This window comes from Ailuropoda melanoleuca, chromosome 9 (assembly GCF_002007445.2).
Source record: "Ailuropoda melanoleuca isolate Jingjing chromosome 9, ASM200744v2, whole genome shotgun sequence".
Classification (NCBI taxonomy): domain Eukaryota; kingdom Metazoa; phylum Chordata; class Mammalia; order Carnivora; family Ursidae; genus Ailuropoda; species Ailuropoda melanoleuca.
In genome coordinates, this window is record NC_048226.1 from 29,243,733 (window position 1) to 29,266,596 (window position 22,864).

Below are 22,864 nucleotides of genomic sequence, written 5' to 3' on the forward strand. Positions count from 1 at the left end.
AAATTTTCAGATCCTTGGCTTTCGCTTACTCAGTTCGTAGTTGTTCTGTCTGCTGAACACTGAGGACGCTAATTCAAGGTTTCTGTGGCTGTTCTGCCATGAGTTTACCTGGAGCGTGTGCCAAAGCATCAGAGAAGTGAGAGCTTTAGAGAACCAGCGGTAACTTCCTGTGTCAGATAGGAGTGTGTGTCGGAGTCTCCAGACCTTGGTGATTCATGAGGAAGACTCACAGGACTCAGCATGTAGTCATACTCACAGCGATGATTTATTACACTGAAAGAATATACAGCTAAATCAGCATGGGGAGAGGCGTCTGTGACAAAGTCAGAGGAAACCAGGTGCAAGCTTCCAAGAGTCCTCTTCCATTGCAGCCACATGGGATGCTCTTAATTTTTCCAAGAAACAAATGATGACAGTATGTTTGAAACTGTCTACCAGGGAAGCTCGTTAGGGGACTCAGTGCCAGGGTTTTTTATTGGGTGATAGTCATGTAGGCACTGTCTGCCTAGCATGTAACAAAATACCAGACTCCCAGAAAGAAAGCAGGTTTTTAGATGAAACTACGTACTTGTGTGTGAACAGTTGAGGTACAGGGAGACACTTTTATTGCTTAGGGAATGGTGGAAACTCTTCCAACACCCAAGATTCCAGAAGCCAGCCAAGTGACAACCTTGAAAACAGACTTTCAAAAGATAGCAGTCTTACAAAAATAATAAGATACCTAGGAATACATGTAACCAAAGAGGTGAAAGACCTGTACTCTGAAAACTATAAAACATTGATGATGAAAATTGAAGACAAAGAAGTGGAAACACTTTTCCGTGCTCATGGTTTGGAAGAAGAAATATTATAATGTCTGTACTACCCAATGCAATCTACACATTTAATGCAATCCCTATAAAAATACCACCAGGATTTTTCACAGAGCTAGAACAAATAATCCTAAAATTTGTATGGAACCACAGAAGACCCTGAATAGCCAAACAATCTTGGGGGGGAAAAAAGCAAAGCTGGAGGTATCACAACTCCAGACTTGAAGTTATATTAGAAAGCTGTAGTTATCAATACGGTATGATACTAGCACAAAAATAAGACACATAGATCAATAGAACAGAATGGAAAACCTAGTAATAAACCCATGATTATGTGGTCCATTAATCTTTGACAAAGCAGGAAAGAATATCCAATGGGGGAAAAGACAGTCTCTTCAACAAATGGTGCTGGGAAGACTGCTCAGCTACGTGCAAAAGAATGAAACTGGACTGCTTTTACACCATATACAAAAATAAATTCAAAATGGATTTTAAAGACCTACATGTGAGACCTGAAACCATAAAAATCCTAGAAGAGAACACAGGCAGTAATTTCTTTAATGTCAGCTGTGGCAACTTTTTCTAGATAAGTCTCCTGAGGCAAGGGAAACAAAAACTCTTGGGACTACATTGAAATAAAAAACTCTGCACGGTAAAGGAAATCATCAACAAAACTAAAAGGCAGCCTACAGAATGGGAGGAGATAAAGTACTTACACAACTCCACAGCCCAAAAAAAAAAATAATCCAATTAAAAATGGGCAGGGGGCGCTGGGGTGGCTCAGTCGGTAAAGTGTCCGGTTCTTGATTTCGGCTCAGGTCATAGTCTTAGGGTCATGAGATCGAGCCCTGCGTCTGGTTCCATGCTCAGCAGGGAGTCTGCTTGAAATTTTTCTCTCTACTTCTGCCCCCCGCCCCTACCACGTGCATGGGTGTGCCCGCTCGCTCTTCCTCTCTCTCTCTCAAATCTTAGAGAAAATAAAAAGTAGAAGACATGAACAGACATTGCTCCAAAGAAGATCTACAGGTTGCTGACAAGTAATATGAAAAGATGCTCAACATCACTGATCATCAGGGAAATGCACATCAAAACTGCAATTAGACATTGCCTTCCACCTGTCAGAATGGCTAACATCAAAAACGCAAGAAACATCATGCTGTCAAGGATGTGGAGAAGAAAGGTGGGAATGCAAACTGATGCAGCCACTATGGGAAACAGTATGGAGGTTCCTCAAAAAGTTAAAAATAGAACTACCCTGTGATCCAGGAATCGCACTACTGGGTACCTAAAGAATACAAAAACGCTAGGTCAAGAGGATACATGCACCTCTGTATTTAGAGCAACATTATCTACAATAGCCAGGATAAGGAAGCAGCCTAAGTGTCCATCAGTAAGAGAATGCATAAAGAAGATGTGGTGTATGTATATATACACACAATGGAATATTATTCAGCCACAGAAGGAATGAAGTCTTGCCATTTGCAACAACGTGGATGGAGCTAGAGAGTATTATAGAGTATCATGCTAAGTGAAATAAGTCAGTCAGAGAAAGACAAATACCATATGATTCCAGTCATATGTGGAATTTAAGAAACAAACCAGCCACAGAGGAGAAAAGAAGAGAGACAAACCAAGAAACAGACTTATTTAACTATAGAAAACAAACTGATAGTCTCCAGAGGGGAGGTGGGTGACGTAGGTGATGGGGATTGAGGAGGGCACTTGTTATGAGCACTGGGTGATGTATGGAAGTGTTAAATCGCTATATTGTACATCTGCAACTAATACAACACTGTGTGTTAACTATACTAGAATTACATTTTTAAAAAATAATAAAGTAGAACCCAAGGAACAAATAATCCAGTCAAGAAGGGCAGAAGACATGAACAGACATTTCTGCAAAGAAGACATCCAAATGGCCAACAGACACATGAAAAATTGTTCAACATCACTTGGCATCAGGGAAATACAAATCAAAACCCCAATGAGATACCACCTCACACCAGTGAGAATGGCTAAAATTAACAAATCAGGAAATGACAGATGTTGGTGAGGATGCAGAGAAAGTGGAACCCTTACACTGTTGGTGGGGACGCAAGCTGGTGCAGCCCCTCTGGAAAACAGTATGGAGGTTCCTCAAAAAGTTAAAAATAGGGCTACTCTACGACCCATTAACTGCATTACTGGGTATTTACCCCAAAGATACAGATGAAGTCATCCGAAGGGGCGCTTGCACCCGTGTTTATAGCAGCGATGTCCACAATAGCCAAACTATAGAAAACGCTCATATCGCCATCAACAGATGAATTGATAAAGAAGATGTGGTATGTTTGTGTATATATATATACACACACACATACACACATACATAGATACAATGGAATATTATGCAGCCATCAAAAAATGAAATCTTGCCATTTGCAATGATGTGGATGGAACTAGAGGGTATTATGCTAAGTGAAATAAGTCAGTTGGAGAAAGACAATTATGTGATCTCACTGATATATGGAATTTAAGAAACAAGGCAGAGAGTCATAGGGAAAGAGGAAAAAATGAAAAGACAAAACCAGAGAGGGAGACAAACGTAAGAGACTCTTAATCTCAGGAAACAAACTGAGGGTTGCTGGAGTGGAGGGGAGTGAGAGGGATGGGGCGGCTGGGTGATGGACATTGGGGAGGGTAAGGCTGATGAGTTAAAGACCTGTACCCCAAAACAAATAATACATTATATGTTAGTAATAAAATAATAATAGTAATAATAATAAAATAGAGCTCTCTTTTGAAGACAAGAGGAAAAATCCACAAAAGATAGCAGTCCTAGGTCTGCTATATTCACTTCACAGAATTTTTAAAATTCCTCCCTGTTTATGGGCAGTGTGTTGTCGGTCCTCTGTCTGAGGGTGAACATGGAGTTCCGGAAGTAGACGAGGGTTGGTGCAGTAGAGTGGCATTCTTCCTTCCCAGAAGCTCAGAATTGAAATCCCATGTCTTATATTTCCAGAAAGGTATTATCCCAATACAGATGGTCCCCCACTTAGGATAGTTTGACTTAAATGATTTTTGGACTTTACAGTGATGTGAAAGTGATACACACTCATTAGAAACCATTTTGAATTTGGAATTGGGTCTTTTCCCAGCCTAGTGATCTGTGGTATGATCCTCTCGTGAAGCTGGGCAGGGGTCACAGCTCCCAGTCAGCTTCATGAGCACAAGGGTCAAGAACTGACACAACTTAGAACCATTCTGTACCCGTACAGCCACTTTGTTTTCATTTTCCAGACAGTAGTCAATAAATTACATGAGATTTGCAACACTTTATGATAAAATAGGTTTTGTGTTAGATGACCTTGCCCAGTTGTAGGCTAAAGTGTGTTCTGAGCACTTTAAAGTGCGTTAGACTAAGCTGTGATGTTCATTCTGTAGTTTAGGTTTATAAAATGCACTTTTGACTTACAGTATTTTCAGCTTTCTTAGCAGGATGTAACCCCTAAGTCAAGGAAGATCTGTGCTATTATTATTATTAGACTGAGTTCTAATCAGAACATGGAAAGGGGGTGTGAGCAGAAGGGTCCTGCCGGCCTCATTGCTTGATTCATTCAGCAGACTTTGAGCAGCTGTTCTGTGCCAGGCCTCTCCAACAAAACAGACTTAGTCTCCAGGTTTATGAAATAGTACAATAAACATATCACGTATTTCTCACCAGGTTGGCCAAGTTTTTAAAAGATTTATAACCTGTGTTGTAACGGGTGTGGGTTAGGAAAGCACTTTCCTATTTTATGGGGAAAATATAAATTGGTACAATCATTCTATGGTCAGGGCAATTAAAATGTATGGGAACTTTACCCTGCAACTTTGGTTTCTAATAATTTGCGTTACAGCTGAGGTTCTCAGTCTTTTTGGCCTTGAGATCCCTTATGTTCTTAGAGACTGAATATTCCAAAAAGCTTTTGTTTATGTGGATTATATCAGGTAACATTTTTTTTAAGATTTATTTATTTAGAGAGAGAGGGAGTGCATGAGTGGGGGAGGGGCAGAGGGAGAGGAAGAGAATCTCAAGCAGACTCCTTGCTGAGCAAGGAGCCCCATCCCAGCCCCAGGGCTCGATCCCGTGACCCTGAGATCATGACCTGAGCCAAAACCAAGAGTCCGACATTCACCCAATTGAGTCACCCAGGCGCCCCTTCATTGTTCATTTTTTGAGAAAATAGCTGCCAACACATACTCCAGGATGTTGTTCTTTCAGGTAAAAGTAGTGATCCACTTGCCACTCAGGCACTGCCGGAGTGCTCCTGTCTGAGAACCCCATTGTGCTTTGGCTCACTAGGGTGCTGGATGTGTAGTTTCCATTTTACCGCACAGCGTATTAAAAGGATGTGAACTAAGGGGCTGGGATTTGACAAAATATGTTACTGCTTCATCAGGGACTTTTTTTTTTTTTAAGATTTATTTATTTATTTATTTATTTATTTTTTAGGGATGCCTGGTGGCTCAGTCCTTAGGCGGCTGCCTTTGGCACAGGTCACAATCCCAGGATCCTGGGATTGAGTCCCCTATCAAGCTCCCTGCTCAGCACGGGCCCTGCCTCTCCCTCTGCCTGCTGCTCCCCCTGCTTGTGTGCACTCACTTGCTCTCTCTCTCTGGCAAAAAAATAAAATCTTAAAAAAAAATAATAAAGATTTATTTTTTTATTTGAGAAAGAGAGCAGGGGAAGGGGCTGAAGGAGAGAGAAAACTTAAACAGACTCTGCACAGAGCCCATCACAGGGCTCAGTCTCACAACCCTGAGATCATTACCTGAGCTGAAATCAAGAGTTGGACACTTAACTGTGCCACCCAGGAGTCCCCATCATGGACATTCTAAGTGAAAACAGCTTTTCTTATTTTCTCTTTAAAGATTTTATTTATTTATTTATTTATTTATTTATTTATTTATTTATTTATTTATTTATTTGAGAGAGAAAGAGCATGAGCAGGGGGAGGGGCAGAGGGAGAAGCAGACTCCCCAGTGAGCCAGGAGCCTGACTTGGGCCTCCGTCTCAGGACCCGGGAATCATGACCTGAGCCAAAGGCAGACGCTTAACTGAACCACCCAGGCGGCCCAGCTTTCCTCTTTTAATTGCCAGAGCATGGCCAGAGAAGAATATAAAGGTTCCTAAGGACAGTTTGGTGCCACCAGCATTTTTATTCACCATTACTTTTGCACTGGCCGTGTAAATGTTAACCTAGGGGAAAAAGTTTTCTATATATGTTTCAGTATTATTATGTTTTAGTATTATCGCGAAAATAGTTTTGATCTCATAGATCTCCTAAAAAGGGTCTTGGGGGCCCCCAAGGGTCCTTGAACCAAAGAACTGCTGTCCTACAGGAATACATGTATACAAAGATATTCACTGAAGCAATGTTTTTTCATAGCAAAGTATTAGAAACAATATAATTGGCTGACAAGCTTTCTTCTGCTTGCTTTTGGAGAGAATTCAGCTCTAAATACCTGCCAGGGTATCCATTGATGGGAATTGTCTTTTTAACTGTGTATGTAGAAAACAGGAATTAGTACCATCTTTGGGGGGAATTGAAAAAATAGGCGTTCAGATAATCATCTTTGCTCTGTGGTTCAGGTGAGGAGCCCTGATTGATTCCTGTTAAGGAATGGTTCAATCAAGGCATGTTACTCTCCAGCAATTCAAAAGAATGTGAAATCTCTGGTGAAATGAAAGAAATCTTCACATTAAGTGAAAAGTGGAGAATAATAAAATATTTATAGTATGATCCTGTTTTGTCTTTAAAAACATCCCAAAGCAGAACTATAGTGAGTGATTACGTATGTGAATTCAAAGAGGCCTAGAAGGTTTAAAATCAAAACTGCTCTCAGTGCTGCCTCTGCCAAGGCATGTGGGACTCGGAGAATCCAGGGTAGGAGGTGGTTAAAGATTTCTATGTTTTATTTTATGTATCTCTGCATTTGAAACTTTTTTTTTTTTTAAACAACGAAACCATTGGCGATATATATAACTAAAATTGTGATAACTGCCATGGAGGCATACAATAAGGAGAACCAGGACTCATAGGAATCTGCATCTGGATGAGCTCTGATCCTGCAGGGCTTCTTGCTTTGTAGGAATCTGAGGCGGATCCGGAAATGTCAGCGTGGTCGAGAACAGCAGGAAAAGGAAGGGAAGGAAGGAAACAGCAAGAAGACCATGGAGAATGTGGATAGCCTGGATAAACTGGAGTGTAGATTCAAGTTGAATTCCTACAAGATGGTGTACGTGATCAAGTCAGAGGACTACATGTATCGGAGAACTGCCTTGCTCCGGGCTCACCAGGTAAGAACCAGTCACTGGCAGTTCTCCATACCTCTCCCTCCCCAGCCAGGCCCAGGCCTACTGCAGAGGTTTGATTGTTTCTCTCCCTTTATGAGACCCACCCCTTGGATTTGAGAATTGTTGAGCAGGCAGGTATATTAGTCTATTGAAGATGTCAGAATAAAGGTCCACAGACTGCATGCCTTAAACAATAGAAATTTATCGTCCTACAATTCTGGAGACTAAAAGTCAAAGATTGAAGTGTGGCAGAGTTGGTTTGAACCAGGGTTGTGAGGGAGAATCTTTTCCATACCTCTCTTCGCACTGGTGTTTTGCTGGCAGTCTTTGGCCTTCCTTGGTGTGCTGGTCTCCACCTTCATCTTCTTCACATAGCGTTTTCCCTGTGTGCCTGTGTCCATTGTCCCCCTTTTAAAGGGGGCCGGCCATACCGGACTCTAGGTCCACCCCACTGTAGTCTGACCGCATCTTAACTGATTACATCTGCAACAACTTTATTTCTGAGTTAGGTCACATTCTGCGGTACTGGAGGGAGTACTTCAGACATCTCAGCGAAGCTACTCCCAGCTTTTGCGTTACAAGTGGTATTGCTTATGAATTCTGTCTGTTCTCACATGCTGTCTCAACTGTGAAAGCTTCCTGGTGCGGTTTTGTAGCAGGATTGTGCCAGACCCTGGGGCACAACCATGAAGTAGATCATATAAAATAGTGTGATATGCAGTATCAAGGAGAGAGACTAGGTGAAGTGCTCGTGGGCAGCTGGCATGCAGGCCCTGTTTGTGTGGCGGGGGAGACCTCCCTTAGGAGGTGACTCTTGAGGTTGGAACAGTGACCAAGGATCCAGCCAGGTGAGGAGTTGAGGGTTGGTGCTTTGTGGATGAAGGAAACCAGCAAATGCAGTGTTGGAAGGAAGGAAAGGACTCGGCATGTTTGAGAAACTAGAAGCATCAGCAAGGCTTGAGCCAGAGGGAGAGAGGCCTACTTGGAGTTAAAGGGCGGGCAGGGACAGCAATACTGGATTACATTACAGAGACATTTGGATTTTGTTTGCAGTACATGGGGACATTGTTGACAGAGTGGCTTGGACTGCTGTCCAAGTGGGGATGATTTGGGGTGTGAAGTTGGAAAGGCAGAGAACGCTTAAAAGACTGCTCTGTCCAAGTGCGATGTGACAGTGACCCAGGCTACGAGGGTGGCAGTGGAATTGTAAGAATTAGATCAGAGGTACTGTCTGGAGATACAGTTATCAGGATGTGGTAATGATCGGCTATGAGTAGGTAAGAGAAAGAACATCAAGGAAGATGCCTGGTCGTTTTGGGTTTTTGGTTTTGTCTGTTTCTGCTTGAGTAAATGGGCAGTTTAGGGGTATACTGTGTTGATGGAAGGGAGCTGGGGGACACACCAAGCACTGTGTTTTGAACTGGTGAAGCTTGAGAGGACTAGAGGTCATTCAAGTGGGAGATGTTGGATGGGTGGTTTAATAGACTTCTCAGGATACTGTGTGTTGTATGTCTGATGCAAATTATTAGGGGAACTAGGTAACACCTAATTCATCTTTGTACCCCCTACTCTGCCTCGCACATAGGCACCAGTAAATATTTACCGGTTGGGTAGGTAGGAGCATAAACTTTCTCTGAAGATCTGCTGGGCAGGGCGGAGTAATGCAGTGAAGGGAAAGTGGGTGTTAAGCCCTTTGCCTTGCACTGTCTTACTTAGAAGTGGATTGCCACGCTGACAGAATGACCTAATAGCTGCAACTCATTGTGTCTCATTCGGGTACATTAGAAGCAGCTGGGCTGCTAGTTTAAAAATGCAGATTGATGAAAATGAGGAAATCTGTATTTTTATCAGGTTCCCTAGTTGATACTAATGAATGCTAAAAATGAGAACTACTGAGCTCATTCTGCTCAGACCCCATGTTGGCATTTCTTTAGGGGCTTTATGAGTTCCAACTCTTTACATGCTCTATGTTCTTAGTCTCTTTTCAATTTCCTTCTTTAAACAGAAGACTCCTTACTAATCATAGTATCAAAGGCTCCACCCCACCTCTTTTCCTCTGCTACTTTAGGAGAAAATTAGGCTTTGTATTTGAAGAGGTGTTTTTTGGTTTGTTTTGTCTTAGTTCATGGGTTTTTTTTTTCGTGTTCTGTTTTGCAGTCCCATGAGCGTGTAAGCAAGCGGCTACATCAGAGGTTCCAGGCCTGGGTAGATAAATGGACCAAGGAGCATGTGCCCCGTGAAATGGCAGCAGAGACCAGCAAGTGGCTCATGGGTGAGGGGCTGGAGGGCCTGGTGCCCTGTACCACCACCTGTGACACAGAGACCCTGCACTTTGTGAGCATTAACAAGTACCGTGTCAAATATGGCACAGTGTTCAAAGCCCCGTAACTGCAGAGCCAGAGCAGATAACTTGAGGGGGGTGTGTGTGGGGAGCGCGTGCACTCACGCACACTGAAGAAACAAGGAAGATGCCTTTCAAGCCTCACTGGGCCTCCCTGGGACATGGCCACCTGATCAGTGTGTGGCTGGTGCAACCTGGCACCAAGTGGGCTACATAAAAGGAACGTGGATACCTTACAAAGCTGGAGCTGGAACTTTTCCCAAGGGGTGTGGGGTATTAGCCTGCCCTGGAGGGGAAGGAAATCCATGCAAGCACAGAGACATGCAGCTTGCTTGCACACACCAGCAGAGCTAAGACTGGAGTCTCCTGGGTGGGGCCTGACCTTCGATGAAGGAGCCAGATGCTGTTCACACCTTGACTGGATGGGCGTGCACTGACAGACTGGGGAAGGACTCACCGCTCGGATCGATTGTAACTCTGACGGTCACTGCTCCTCTCCTCTCCCCCCAAAAGGAAAAAAAACTGGATTTGATTTTTTTTTTTTTCCTGGTCACTCGAGCACATCTAGATCACCCGTTAGATTTTATCTGGGACCTGCAGTTTGGCTTTGGGATTGATCATCTTGTGGGTTTTTCCTGACGAATCCCTCGCTGCCCACCCTTTACACTCTCCTCTGGTTCTCAACCTCAGCAAGTTCAAATCCGTCGTCCTTTTTAGCTCCCGTGGAACTGTTTTGTACCTGCTTCTTTACTAGTCTACCCTAGTGCCATCCACCAGCTTTACTCTCTGACACAGACACACACACACACACACACACACAATTTTAACTTTGTTTTTCTTTTTCTTTTTTTTTGTAAATAATGTACATACTGTCGATTTTTTATTAAAAGAAATATGCTTTGATGTGCTAGCATAACTGCTCTAGCTTCTTGTGTACCATAGTTCTCTGTGGCTCAGATTTAGTACCTATGAACAGATGTACAAGACATTTATTACACTTTTTACCAAAGGGAGTTACCGTTGTAGTACTTTGTGTAAAACTTGTCTTCCCCCTTGCCCCAACTTTTTTTCTTTTTTTTATTTTCCTTTCTTTTCTTTCTTTCCTTTTTTTTTCCCTTTTTTTTCTTTTTTCTTTTTTTTTTTTTTTGGTAAATAAATAAAGCTTGGTTCTTACTTAAGGAATGAATTCTCAACCCAAGTACCTTGTCCTCACCAGAGAACTATTGTGGAGCAGGGATTTGGGCTTCAATTCCTTATCCTCGGCACAAACAAGAATTTGCTTTAAATAGTTCATTGCACTTGTCCCAAATCAAAATATTCCAAATTTTTAAAATAGAATACTTGATTCTTTTAGTACATGTTTTTCCCCTTATTTCAACTGTTTGGAAATATTTTCTATTTGGGTAGTTGTCCGGCTATTTAGTTTGCATTTCTCTGTGTTGTTTTTCTTATCCTTAATTGGAAATGGGGGTGAACAACTTAAATACCAAACCAGTATTTGAAAGAAATGTGTACAAGGCGTGTGGTATAAATGGGGTTGGGAGAGAGAAGATTTGAGACCTTATTAGCAACTGCAAATGGAATATATATTTTTTTATTACATAAACTTAGACTGGCAGACCAGACATTTAAACTGAGTGATTAGGATTTTTCTGTGTCTTCAGCCTGGAGTTTCTGAACAAAGATCAACTGAACCGCTCCGAGTACTCTGGTAGATTCATTCTCCATCAGCCATTACCCTAGTGTCAGTTGTAAAGCAACAAACTGTGTGGTTTTGTTTGCTTAAAACCCCCCAACACTACCACCAAAGACTACAAATTTGAGGGCTTCTGAACTTTAAAAACACATGGTATAGCCTTCTCCAGTTTTGGACTTTTTTGTTGCAGGGGGAACAGGAGACTCTGAGCCCCAAAGTGTAAGGGGTGGTGGGAGGAGACTGTAGGGTTGAAGCTGGACAGTGCCTGACTTGGAGTGATACATTATTGATTGAGGGGAAAGATCTTCAGGTTTTTCCAGCAATAGTTCACCTATCCCCCTCTGCTCACTCAAGAAAGGTCATGTTTACTTGGAATTATGGGAGAAATTGATGGGGTCTGATCAGGGGCAGCCCCAGCTTCTGGCTGCCCTCGCACTGTTACGTCCAGACCTACCTGCCTGCAGGTCAGGATCTGGTTTCAGGGCCGAGTTCAGGAGAAACTGCAACCCACCAGGGCAACCAAAAGAGGGAGCTTCATCTACAGCCAGGGTTTTCACAAGCACCACCTTTATCCCTCCTGCCTTCTGAAAACTGAACTCCAAGCTCTAAACCCAGCCTGTTATAGCAGCGAGTTACTTATCTTTAGTTTAAATCACGTTTGGTATTCTGTACTTAGTCACCCTTCCCTGTGATTTGCACTTGAAATGTGTACTTGGTCAGCATTTCCATTAAAATATCAGGGCTAATGTGTATATATTTTTCTTAGTAACGATTTTATAGACAAGCCTGGCAATCCTAGAAGGGGGAAAAAACTGCCAATGGACTACTAGGGTAAGGATGAAATTGGAGGTGTTTCTGGCATTGTGGCTTTTCTGAACTCTCCTGTGTGGTGAAATACATTATTCAAGTGGGATCTTGAATGCTGTGACTGTGATCTGCCATCACATCAAAATATTCCCAGGGTTTCTGGCGATAAATGACAGCTATAAATACAAAATATGTAGGAGGAAGCTCCGGTTATTGGGGTTCAAACCCCTCCCTATTTAACACGTCTGCCGATCAGCTTCAAAGCACAGGCCCTGGCGTCTGGCTCTTCCCGCGTTCAGCAGGTTTTCTAGATAGCACCGGACGTCTGGGGGTCCTTGGAGGGCTAGCCGGTTCCCGCTTGTGGCTTCTGAGCCCGGTGACCTGCGTGTGCCTAAAGTCCCCGATCTCTGTGTCGGGACTTTCGGAGAATCTAAGCGTCGCACTTGCCGTTCTCTTTAGGGATTTGCCCAGTGGCCAGTCAGTTCGGAAGAGCTAGAGGAGAGCCTCGGAAGCCGCGCTCTGGACTCTCAGCGGCCGGCTCAAAGTTCAGCGCGCCGCGGCTTCCGAGAGCCGCCAGTGTTCCGAGAAAAGCTGCCCGGGGCTGGAGGGCGCCCCTCGGACGCCGGAACCTTTGGTTCCCGGCCGTGGGCCGCGCCGGCAGCGGCAGGGGCCTTCCGGGGAGAGGAGCGGGCGCGCGGCGATGGCGGCGGCGCCGGCCCTGAAGCACTGGCGCACTACGCTGGAGCGGGTGGAGAAATTCGTGTCGCCGCTCTACTTTACCGACTGTAATCTCCGCGGCAGGTGGGGGCCCCCCGCCCAGGGCGCCGGCCGGCTGCGGCCGCGCGCCCCAGCCTTCCCTTCCGGGAGGAAACCCAAGCCGCGGGCACCCGGGCCGGAGACGAAGTGCCCGCCGCGGACAGGGCAGGGGCCCGGGAGGAGGGGTCGGGAGAGGCTGTGCTGTGGGGCAGCCTTCTCGGCGGTGGATCCAGGGAAAGCGCTTCCCCATCCAACGAATGGCCCGCGGGCGGAACGGGGGCGGCCTCGAGCGCGCGCCCACCGACTCCTCCCACCCAGGCTCTTCGGGGACAGCTGCCCGGTGGCCGCGCTCTCCAGCTTCCAGACGCCCAAGAGGCTTCCCTACCTGGAGGCGGTGCAGCAGGAGTTCCGCCCCGCGCAGATCGGCGACAGCTTCGGACCCACGTGCGTATGGCCGGGGCGGGTAGGACGCGGCCCGCGGGCAGCCCCCTTCCCCGCGCACGGGCCCGAAGGGCCACACCTCCACCAGCTCCTGGTCCTACACAGCCACTCGGGGCAGAGGAGCACCCTCTGCTGGAAGCAGCTCCCTCGTCCCGCAGTTTTCATGGGAGACTTTCGTACTCCTTCGCGTCCCCTGCTTTCTCCCAGTATCTAGACTCCCCTCAGGAGGACGCTCTAGGACGGATCGCAGACCCCTGATTGGTCTACCTTTCCCTCTCACCTTGCTGCACACCTTGTTGCTCCTTTCTTGTGCGTCCAAGCTGAATACCTTGTGATGCTGCCGATGCTTGGAGAAAGTCTCAAGTCCCTGCCTGACCCTTACGCCAAGGAAGTCTGGTAAAGGACAGGGCTTCGATCCCTAGGCCCATCCCATTGGCTCTCTCGCAGGTGGTGGACCTGCTGGTTTCGGGTAGAGCTGACCATCCCGGAGGCATGGGTGGGTCAGGAAGTTCACCTTCGCTGGGAAAGTGATGGAGAAGGCCTGGTGTGGCGAGATGGAGAACCTGTCCAGGTGAGTAGCCCTGCCCTAGGGATAGGGTTGGCCCCATTTCAGCCCGGTCTCTGAAGAAGTCACAGCTTAGTGGCTCTGCCTACAGGGTATCAGAAGTTCAGGACAGGGGAAGTTGCCACTTGGGAACTTTAATATTGGGAAGTTGAATGGATGGCTTTTGGGTCCTAATATAATTAGTGCTAAACCAACCCTGCCTCTGACTGGCCACTTCCTCATTCTGACCTGAAAATAGTTGCTAATTGAGTACGATAATAATAGATACAGCAGATCCATTTATTAACCCTCTACTAGGTGCCAGACTAGTGGCTTTGCAGACCATATCACTTTATATTTTTAGTTGGTTTTTGTTGTTGTTTTGTTTTGTTTTTTAGAGGGGGGAGGGGTAGAGGGAGAAGAAGAGAAAGAATTTCAAGCAGAATCCACATTGAGCATGGAGTCCAACGTGGGGCTCGATCTCACAACCCTGAGATCGTGACCTGAGCTGAAATCAAGAGTGGGATGCTTAAGTGACTGAGCCACCAAGGCGCCCCTATTTTTAGCCTTTAATAAACCAGTTTTTATTATATGTAGCATAGACTTATGGGGGGAAACTTTCAAACAGTTTTGGATGGTATAAAGTAAAAATTCAAGTCCTCTTCCTGCAGTAATGGATCTGTCCCTGTCACAACATCCCCAGTTCCCAAGACACAACAACAGTGAAGTGTCTTATTCATGCAGCCACCATATCAGGTTTAAACTTTATAATCATATCCGGTGGGTCTTTCTGCCTATTTACAGATGAAGAAACTAAAATGTACAGAGGTTAGTTCACTTGCTCAGCTTCCGTTCCAGTTAGACTAACTTCCCGTCTCAGGTTAAGACTGTTGTTCCTTTTGTATGGAAAGCTGGCAAACCTCTCCCTCTCTGTCTCCTTGCATTGGCTCAGCAGATGTCTCCTGAGTGCCCTCTCTGGGCCAGAACCTATGCTAAGCACTGGGGATATAGCAAGGAATGAGGAAGCCCTGCATCTGACTTCATAGAGTTCCCCTTCAGATACTTACTCAGTGGTACAGAGGCCACCAGAAGCCATACCCAGGCTTCCTGATACTTGCCAGGACCCTTCCCATAAGACCAGGGGGTTTTTTGAAAGCTGGCAAGCAGGTGCTGTTTGGCGATCATGGCACTTGGGCTGCCATGGGGATTGGGCACCGGCTACCAGGGGTCCCTGATTTGCCAATCTTGTACTTGTGAAGGAGAGAGGAGCCACGGCTGGGGACTAGGTGGAGAGGCCTGGCCTCCCTCAGCTTTTATTTCACCTGAACTGTCTAAAATGCTCAGGCCCTATCTCTTTCATTCTGCTCCCCACCAGGGTTTGACCATAGAGGGGGAGAAGACCAGCTATGTCCTGACTGACAGGCTGGAGGAAGGAGACCCCCGGAGGTGAGGCAGTCCCCATGCCCTGGTTGACCGTGCTGGGGGGGTGGGCAGTGGGTGAGGAGGAGCTGAGGTCCAGAGTGACCCGAAACCCCCACCTCCAACACAGGCATCCTCAAATCTCACAGTTTGTTTTTTAAGAGTATGGTTTTTTCCCTGACTAGAAAGATGCTGTCTGTCTTCTTGTGGTAAATACAAGAAGCACAAAGAAGTAAATGCCTCCCATTACCCACCACCTAGAGATGACCATTATTAACATTTCAGCACTCACCTCAGGAATTCATTCAGGCGTAGTTCTTTTCGTCCCATGTTATAACATGGGCATCTTATGACACCATTCAGAACTCAGACATAGTATTGTTATATTTTCTAATATTTATTGAGCATTGTACTGATGCTTCCAGATACTAGCACTGTGATAGTGAGTAACGTGGTCCTTGACAGCAAGGGGGACTCACAGCTACTTATATAATTGTAAAACCAGTGGGGGCTCTGAAAGCAAACACCAGGAGCTCAGTATGGAAGGCTGTCCCAGACTTAGGAGAGGGGTGGCTGGAGGGTCAGGGAAGGCTTCTCCAAGGAAGTCACGTTTGCTCTCCGAAGACTGAGTAGGACAGCACCACAGGCTACCATGCTGCTCCAGAGAATGGCCCGCCTGTGCTGGCTGCTGGATCTTTGCTCTGAAAGATTGGACCTGGGGGATCCAAACATGTTTTTAATATGCAAAGAGGGTTCTGAAACCAAGGCGGTGCTTTGTAAAGACAGTTGTGGAAATGGAAGTAAAAGGCTGAGCAGCAGCATAATTCACAGTTCCCAGCTTGGCTGCTTACTGTCCCTGCCCAAGGCAGAATGCTCATCAGCACAACAGGACCCTCTCTCACAGACCCCTGACATACTGTGGGATATTCTGGGGGGTGGACCCTGGAGGCGAACAGGGACGGGTCAGTGGGTGCCTGCTCGGTCCTCCCTCCCCAAGCCTCCCCAAGGGTCTTCTGCCAGTCCATTGGCCTGAGGCTGCCTCCCCACATTTGTAGCCTGACCATCTATGTGGAAGTAGCCTGCAACGGGCTCCTGGGGGCCGGGAAGGGAACCATGATTGCAGCCCCTGACCCAGAGAAGATGTTCCGGGTGAGCCGGGCTGAGCTGGCTGTGTTCTGCCGGGATGTTCACAGACTCCTGGTGGATCTGGAGTTGCTGCTGGGCATAGCCAAGGTAATCGACACCCCTACCCCACCCGCTTGCTCTAGAGCCCTTCTCAGCACCCCCCACACCCTGCCAGGGGTTGTGTCTCGGGTTGGAGAGTTGGGAGTCTGGGAATCCAGAAGAGGGAGAGTGTTTCTGCCTGCTCGAGTATTGAAAGGATTTCCCTCTGTAAAGGGGAGGAGGGAGACAGTACTAAGCAGGGGAACCAGGGGGAGGTAGGGAGGACCTCTGCTGAGAACCATTGAGAGGTCAGCTGGGGCCAAGTTCTGGAGGCTCCCCTTGCTGCAGACGGGGATTAAGGGGCAGAATCCTGCTGCAGGGCCTTGGGGAAGACAACCAGCGCAGCTTCCAGGCCCTGTACACAGCCAACCAGATGGTGAACGTATGTGACCCTGCCCAGCCCGAGACCTTCCCGGTGGCCCAGGCCCTGGCCTCCAGGTTTTTTGGCCAACGTGGAGGAGAAAGTCAACATACCATCCATGCCATGGGGCACTGCCACATTGATACAGGTAGGGCAGCAGCTGGCCGGGTTGGCTGGGCAAGGCAGGAGTGCCCTTGAAGCCCTGGCTATGCCCTGGAAGCACTGTCGTCCCCAGCAAGCTCTTGCCCCTCTGGGATGTCAGTTTCCCCATTTGTAAAATGGGCTTCGCTAGGTGTGGCTTCATTTTATTCTCTCAACAAAATCTGAGGCCCCATGTGGCCCTTGCTAGATAGTGGGAGGTAGGCTTATAGAGTCTGAAAACTGAAATAGGCAGACAGAGTTGGGGCCACGATGGAGGCACTTAAGCCTGGTCGGTCAGGAGGACTCAGGGAGGCTTCATGGAGGAGGTGACCTTTGAACCAAGTGAGAATGAGTAAGAGTTTGACGAGGGTGTCCCACTCCTCAGAGAGGAGTGATGTAGAAGTGATGGAGATAGGGGCTCCCGCACACGGCCAGGTTTCCTGGGGGGTCATGAGTTCAGCTTGGAACTTGATGAGTTTGCAGCATCTGTGAAGCTTATGGGAAATCTGCATTTTTTAAAAAAGATTATTATTTGAGAGAGAGCACAAGCGGGAGGAGGGACAGAGGGAGAGGGAGAAGCAGACCGCCTGCTGAGCGGGAGCCCCCACATGGGCTGGATCCTGGGACCCTGGGATCGTGATCCAAGTTAAAGGCAGACACTTAACCGACTGAACCACCCGGATGCCCCGGGAAATCTGCATTTTTTACCAGCTCCCCAAGGTACTGATTCTGATGCAGCTAGCACTTCGGAAGCACAGAGCAAGGCGTTCTGTGTTGTGCCCTGGCTTGCAGTGGAGTGTGGGGGTCCTGGGCTGGTGAGGAGGGAGCTGGGGCCTCAAGGTCAGGGGAGGCTGTGGTGCCTCATACAGGATGGCTGGCCCAGGCAGATCCTTCTCAGGGTGCCGTGCCCCCTCTTCTGCGGTATCCATCAATGTGTGAACCCCTGCACCTTTTACAGGATCCTTGCAGGGGCGGGGGCGAGGGGCAGTCTCACCCTCAGAGTGAGACTCTTCCAGGGCGTGGGGCCTCCATTTCCTGACCTGTAAAACTGACAGCTTTCTTTCCCCACCCCCACTCTCCCACCTTGCGAGAGTGTCTTGAAGTGAATGCTCAGGAGGGATGCCAAAGGGCGTTGCAGGGAAAGGGGCCTGGGATGGGGGGAGGACAGCCTTCTGGAGGCCCAGGCCAGGCAGGCAGGGTGCTGGGGGCAGGGCTGAGACTGGAAATCTGTGGGGAGCCGGGGACCTTGCTGCTCTCCCTCCACCTCCAACCCCTCCCATCCAGCCTGGCTTTGGCCCTTCAAGGAGACTGTGCGAAAATGTGCCCGGAGCTGGGCGACAGCCGTGCAGCTCATGGAGCAGAACCCGGACTTCATCTTTGTCTGCTCCCAGGTCAGAGGGACAGCTGTGTGGGGCACCTGAGGGCTTCTCACGCCTGAGGAGGAGGGCTCTTCCCCACCCTAGCCACCCACTGGCTGCAGCTGCTCAGGCTCTGGTGGGGTCCTTGTCACTCCTGCCCCAGCCCGGGCCCGTCTGCCCCGCAGGCGCAGCAGCTCGAGTGGGTGAAGAGCCACTACCCTGGCCTGCACGCTAGGCTCCAGGAGTTCGCCTGCCGAGGGCAGTTCGTGCCTGTGGGGGGCACCTGGGTGGAGATGGTAAGTGCCTCTGCACCTGCTCAGCCTCCAGCCACGCTGTTACAGCCTCCCCTCCTTGGCTTTGCCAGTGGGTGACTTTCCGCAGGCCCTTCGTCCCCCTTCTGTGGGGGGCCTGGAATTCCAAGGCCCAGGACCCCAGGGGGAGGAAGGTCTCAAGCAGGGGGGCAGGCTGTGTGCCCAGCCCCGCCCCAGAACCCTCCCCTCCAGCAGGTAGACAGCTGGGTGAAGCGAAGAGATGGACACCTCTCCTGCGGGGGGTGGGGGGGGGTGGCCCGAGCTCCTGCCTGGCTCCCCTCCATGCTGATGGCAGCTGCTTCCATCTTCACTCACTGCCAGGACGGGAACCTTCCCAGCGGAGAGGCCATGGTGAGGCAGTTCCTGCAGGGCCAGAACTTCTTCCGGCAGGAGTTCGGGAAAATGTGCTCGGAGGTAGGCTGGAAGCTGCCGCACCTGTGGGCAGATGGGGCTGGAGCTTGACCTTGAGCGAGGAGAGGCTGAGAGGCTGGGGCTGCTTCGCCCGGAGCCCCACTTGCCGTGTCCCAGAGACCCTTCCCCCACAGTTCTGGCTCCCAGACACGTTCGGCTACTCAGCACAGCTCCCCCAGATCATGCGCAGCTGCGGCATCAGGCACTTCCTGACCCAAAAACTGAGCTGGAACTTGGTGAACTCCTTCCCGGTGAGCAGACCTCGGGGGGCCCGGGTCCCCCCCTGGACCTGGTCTCAGCCCTCACTCTGGCTGCTCTCCCGTCTCCCCGCCTGCAGCACCATACTTTTTTTTGGGAGGGGCTGGATGGCTCCCGCGTGCTGGCCCACTTCCCACCTGGCGACTCATACGGGATGCAGGGCAGTGTGGAGGAGGTGAGGGGGCACCCAGCGGCTGAGGTGGGGGGAGCGGGCTGGAGAGGGCTGGGGGTCCGGTCCTAGGCTGACCCGGTTGCCCTGCCCTGCCTGTCCAGGTGCTGAAGACCGTGGTCAAAAACCGGGACAAGGGGCGGACCAACCACAGTGCCTTCCTCTTCGGCTTTGGGGACGGGGGCGGGGGCCCCACCCAGACCATGGTGGACCGCCTGAAGCGGCTGCACAATACAGACGGGCTGCCCAGGTACCCCTGGCCCTCCAGCAGCCCTCAGAGCTCACTTGGCCCTGGCCTGCAGCCCCGCTTTCCGCTCAAACATTCGGTCCAGCTCCTCAACTGGACCTTGTCCTACTCCAGTCCCGGGCTGTTGGCTCTTCTCAGCTTCCAGCGGGGGGGGGGGGGGGGGGTGCAGAGCTGCCCGTGGGAAGGGGCTTAAATCTACCAGAGACAGGGGTCGCCCCGTGTGTCTTGAATAGGTTTTGCGTGGACAGCATTTTTGGGGGGGGGCTCCTTTCGGTCGGGGCTGGATCTCTCGAGAGTCCGCTCTGGCATGGAGGAAGGGTGAGCCACATGGTACCCGCAAGCCTGGGTGACCCAGGCTGTGGTCTCCCTCAGGGTGCAGCTGTCTTCTCCGGGGAGACTCTTCTCCGCGCTGGAGAGCGACTCAGGGCACCTGTGCGCGTGGGTTGGGGAGCTCTTCCTGGAGCTGCACAATGGCACCTACACCACCCATGCCCAGGTCAGGAGCTGGTCCCTGAGCCCAGCAGGGAGCGTGTGGCCTGGGTCTGCAGGGGACAGAGTCCAGTCCAGGCCTGGGGGGAGAGGCTTGTGTCCCAGGGAGGCACAGAGAGCCGGGTGGGCCAGGGGCCTGGAGGAGGCAGGGCTGAGTGTCCCTGAAGAAGGTGGACCGCAGACCGGGGTGGGACAGGTCAGCCGCCAGAGGCTTTATCTGAGGCTCTGGGGAGCCTCAGGGGTTCTGAGCACAGGAGGGCTTTGGAAGGCAGCCTGGGACAGATCCCCCCCAACCCTGCTCAGATCAAGAAGGGGAACCGGGAGTGCGAGCGGATCCTGCACGACGTGGAGCTGCTCAGCAGCCTGGCCATGGCCCGCAGCACCCAGTTTCTGTACCCGGCCGCCCAGCTGCAGGACCTCTGGAGGTCAGCCCGGCCTCTGCCCCCCGCCACTGCCCTGGCCTCACCCCAGCCAGTTCTGCGGGTGCCCCTCCAGCCTTCCCCTCACCCTGGGCTCCTGCAGGCTCCTGCTCCTGAACCAGTTCCATGACGTGGTGACCGGAAGCTGCATCCAGCTGGTGGCAGAGGAGGCCATGTGCCACTACGAAGGTGAGGTGGATGCCCTGCCTGCCGCTGCCCCTGACGCCCGGGGCGGAGCCCAGAGCGTGTCCTGTGGGGACCTCGGAGTCATCCCAAACCCCCAGCCCACCCGTGAGCAGCCCGTCTCTCGTCAGATATCCGTTCCCACGGCAGCACGCTGCTCAGCGCCGCAGCCGCAGCCCTGTGCGCCGGGGAGCCGGGGCCCGAGGGCCTCCTCATCGTCAACACGCTGCCTTGGACGCGCACTGAAGTGCTGGCCCTGCCCCGGCCTGGGGGGGCCCACAGCCTAGGTAGGAGCTGGGAGAAAGGCTGCTGCTGCGGTAGGGGGGACCAAGGCCATGCGCTGTGGTGGGGACACTGCCCCGGGGTGGCCGCCCTGGGGTGCCCGGGGTGCCCCGAGCCAGAGCGCGGTAGGAGGAGGAGCCACCCGCCCAGCCCATCCCTCAAGCAGGGCTCTGGGAGGCCGCGCTGATGCCCCGGCTTCCTCCCCAGCCCTGGTGACGGTGCCCAGCATGGGCTACGCTTCTGCCCCGGCCCCCACCTCCCTGCAGCCCCCGCAGACCCAGCAACCTGTGTTTGTGGTGCAAGAGGTGAGTTTAGGCACGTCCTGGTGTGCGGGGCCCCTCCTGGGCCATCCCTAACAACTTGGGGATTCTGAGCTCCCCGGCTGGAGCAGGTAGTGAGGTGGGGCTGGGCCGGGGGTGCTGGTGGTGGTGCGCAGTCCCTGCACACTCAGCTTCAAGGACCCCTCCCACCAAGACCGACGGTTCTGTGACTCTGGACAACGGCATCATCCGGGTGAGGCTGGACCCAACCGGCTGCCTGACGTCGCTGGTGCTGGTGGCCTCCGACAGGTGCCAACCCCTCACTGCCCTCTTCCAGTACCTAGCAGGTGGATCCCAGGCCCCATTCCCTCTGTCCCTGGCCCCAGCACTGCCCATGGCAGCCCATCAGGGGCTCTGGACCCACACAGGGCAGGGCAGACTGGGCTAGGAAAGAGTCCCCTTGTCCCCCGGGGCCTACTATCCCTGCCCCCACCCCACCTCAGGCAGCTGGAGAGACCAAGGTCATAAAGTTCTAAAGCACCAATCTCTGCGTCCTTCCAGGGATGCCATTGCTGAGGGCGCCGTGGGGAACCAGTTTGTGCTGTTCGATGATGTCCCTCTGTACTGGGATGCATGGGACGTCATGGACTACCACTTGGAGACACGGTACGGTGTGGGCAGGACCGGGGTGGCAGTGGGCCCCCTCCATTAGCTTGCCTGGGCTCAGCTCCACCACCCCATCCCACAGGAAGCCAGTGCCGGGCCAGGCAGGGACCTTAGCAGTGGGCACTGAGGGTGGCATGCGGGGCAGCGCCTGGTTCCTGCTGCAGATCAGCCCCAGCAGTCGGCTCAGCCAGGAGGTCGTGCTGGACGCTGGCTGCCCCTACGTCCGCTTCCACACCGAGGTAGCAGAGAGCAGGGTTGTGGGCGTCTTCCCCGGGTGTGGCTGGGGAGGAGGGAGCGGCCACTCCTGCGTGTCTGTCCTTCCACCTCAGGTGCACTGGCACGAGGCCCACAAGTTCTTGAAGGTGGAGTTCCCCACCCGCGTGCGGAGCCCCCAGGCCACCTATGAGGTCCAGTTCGGGCATCTGCAGCGGCCCACGCACCACAACACCTCTTGGGACTGGGCTCGATTTGAGGTCTGCCATGGGGTGGGGTGGGGTGGGGTTTGGATCCTGCCCGGCTGGGAAGAGACTCGTGGGGTGTGGGGTCAGGAGGAGGACGCCGATCCGTACCTGCGGACTTCTGTGTGCTAGGCCTTGTGCTAAATGCTGTGTTGAGTTTGACACTCAGGCCCATTTGGTGGGGTGACTTCTGTGATCCCCATTTCACAGATGAGGAACTAAGGCCTAGACGGGTTGGCTGGTGTGCGCAGGGCCTTCTGTGGTGAGAGGGGACCCTCATGGTAGTGACGGGCGCTCAGGAGCCCAGGGAGGGGGTGGGGCCACCCATCTGGGATCTGCCCTCCAGGTGTGGGCCCACCGCTGGATGGACCTATCAGAGCACGGCTTTGGGCTGGCTCTGCTCAACGACTGCAAGTACGGCGCGTCAGTCCGAGGCAACGTCCTCAGCCTCTCGCTGTGAGTGGAGGGCCCGCCCGGCCCGGGGCGGGGAGG

At 51.0% G+C, this 22,864-nt stretch overlaps 2 protein-coding genes across 5 annotated transcripts in view; both read left to right on the forward strand.

The window, feature by feature from the left end:
• Window positions 1-10,283, forward strand: part of SIN3A (SIN3 transcription regulator family member A) — a 68,135-nt gene extending 57,852 nt beyond the window's left edge. For all 3 annotated transcript variants that reach the window (XM_019805829.2, XM_034668016.1, XM_002925129.4), the window contains exons 20-21: window positions 6,927-7,134; window positions 9,289-10,283. In XM_019805829.2, the coding sequence (XP_019661388.1) occupies window positions 6,927-7,134; window positions 9,289-9,519 (439 nt within the window). In that variant the 3' untranslated portion in view covers window positions 9,520-10,283. The remainder of the gene's footprint in view (window positions 1-6,926; window positions 7,135-9,288) is intronic.
• A 2,106-nt stretch (window positions 10,284-12,389) lies between these two features.
• Window positions 12,390-22,864, forward strand: part of MAN2C1 (mannosidase alpha class 2C member 1) — an 11,786-nt gene continuing 1,311 nt past the window's right edge. The window contains exons 1-22 of one of the 2 annotated variants that reach the window (XM_034668018.1): window positions 12,390-12,776; window positions 13,050-13,175; window positions 13,620-13,743; window positions 15,092-15,162; window positions 16,191-16,368; window positions 16,679-16,868; window positions 18,146-18,252; window positions 18,405-18,515; window positions 18,852-18,944; window positions 19,076-19,192; window positions 19,279-19,374; window positions 19,473-19,618; window positions 19,988-20,111; window positions 20,408-20,529; window positions 20,627-20,712; window positions 20,838-20,996; window positions 21,186-21,293; window positions 21,425-21,557; window positions 21,810-21,914; window positions 21,997-22,153; window positions 22,244-22,387; window positions 22,719-22,828. In XM_034668018.1, coding sequence (XP_034523909.1) covers window positions 12,676-12,776; window positions 13,050-13,175; window positions 13,620-13,743; window positions 15,092-15,162; window positions 16,191-16,368; window positions 16,679-16,868; window positions 18,146-18,252; window positions 18,405-18,515; window positions 18,852-18,944; window positions 19,076-19,192; window positions 19,279-19,374; window positions 19,473-19,618; window positions 19,988-20,111; window positions 20,408-20,529; window positions 20,627-20,712; window positions 20,838-20,996; window positions 21,186-21,293; window positions 21,425-21,557; window positions 21,810-21,914; window positions 21,997-22,153; window positions 22,244-22,387; window positions 22,719-22,828 — 2,708 coding nt within the window. In that variant the 5' untranslated portion in view covers window positions 12,390-12,675. The remainder of the gene's footprint in view (window positions 12,777-13,049; window positions 13,176-13,619; window positions 13,744-15,091; window positions 15,163-16,190; window positions 16,369-16,678; window positions 16,869-18,145; window positions 18,253-18,404; window positions 18,516-18,851; window positions 18,945-19,075; window positions 19,193-19,278; window positions 19,375-19,472; window positions 19,619-19,987; window positions 20,112-20,407; window positions 20,530-20,626; window positions 20,713-20,837; window positions 20,997-21,185; window positions 21,294-21,424; window positions 21,558-21,809; window positions 21,915-21,996; window positions 22,154-22,243; window positions 22,388-22,718; window positions 22,829-22,864) is intronic. The other variant, XM_034668017.1, reaches the window with a different exon arrangement.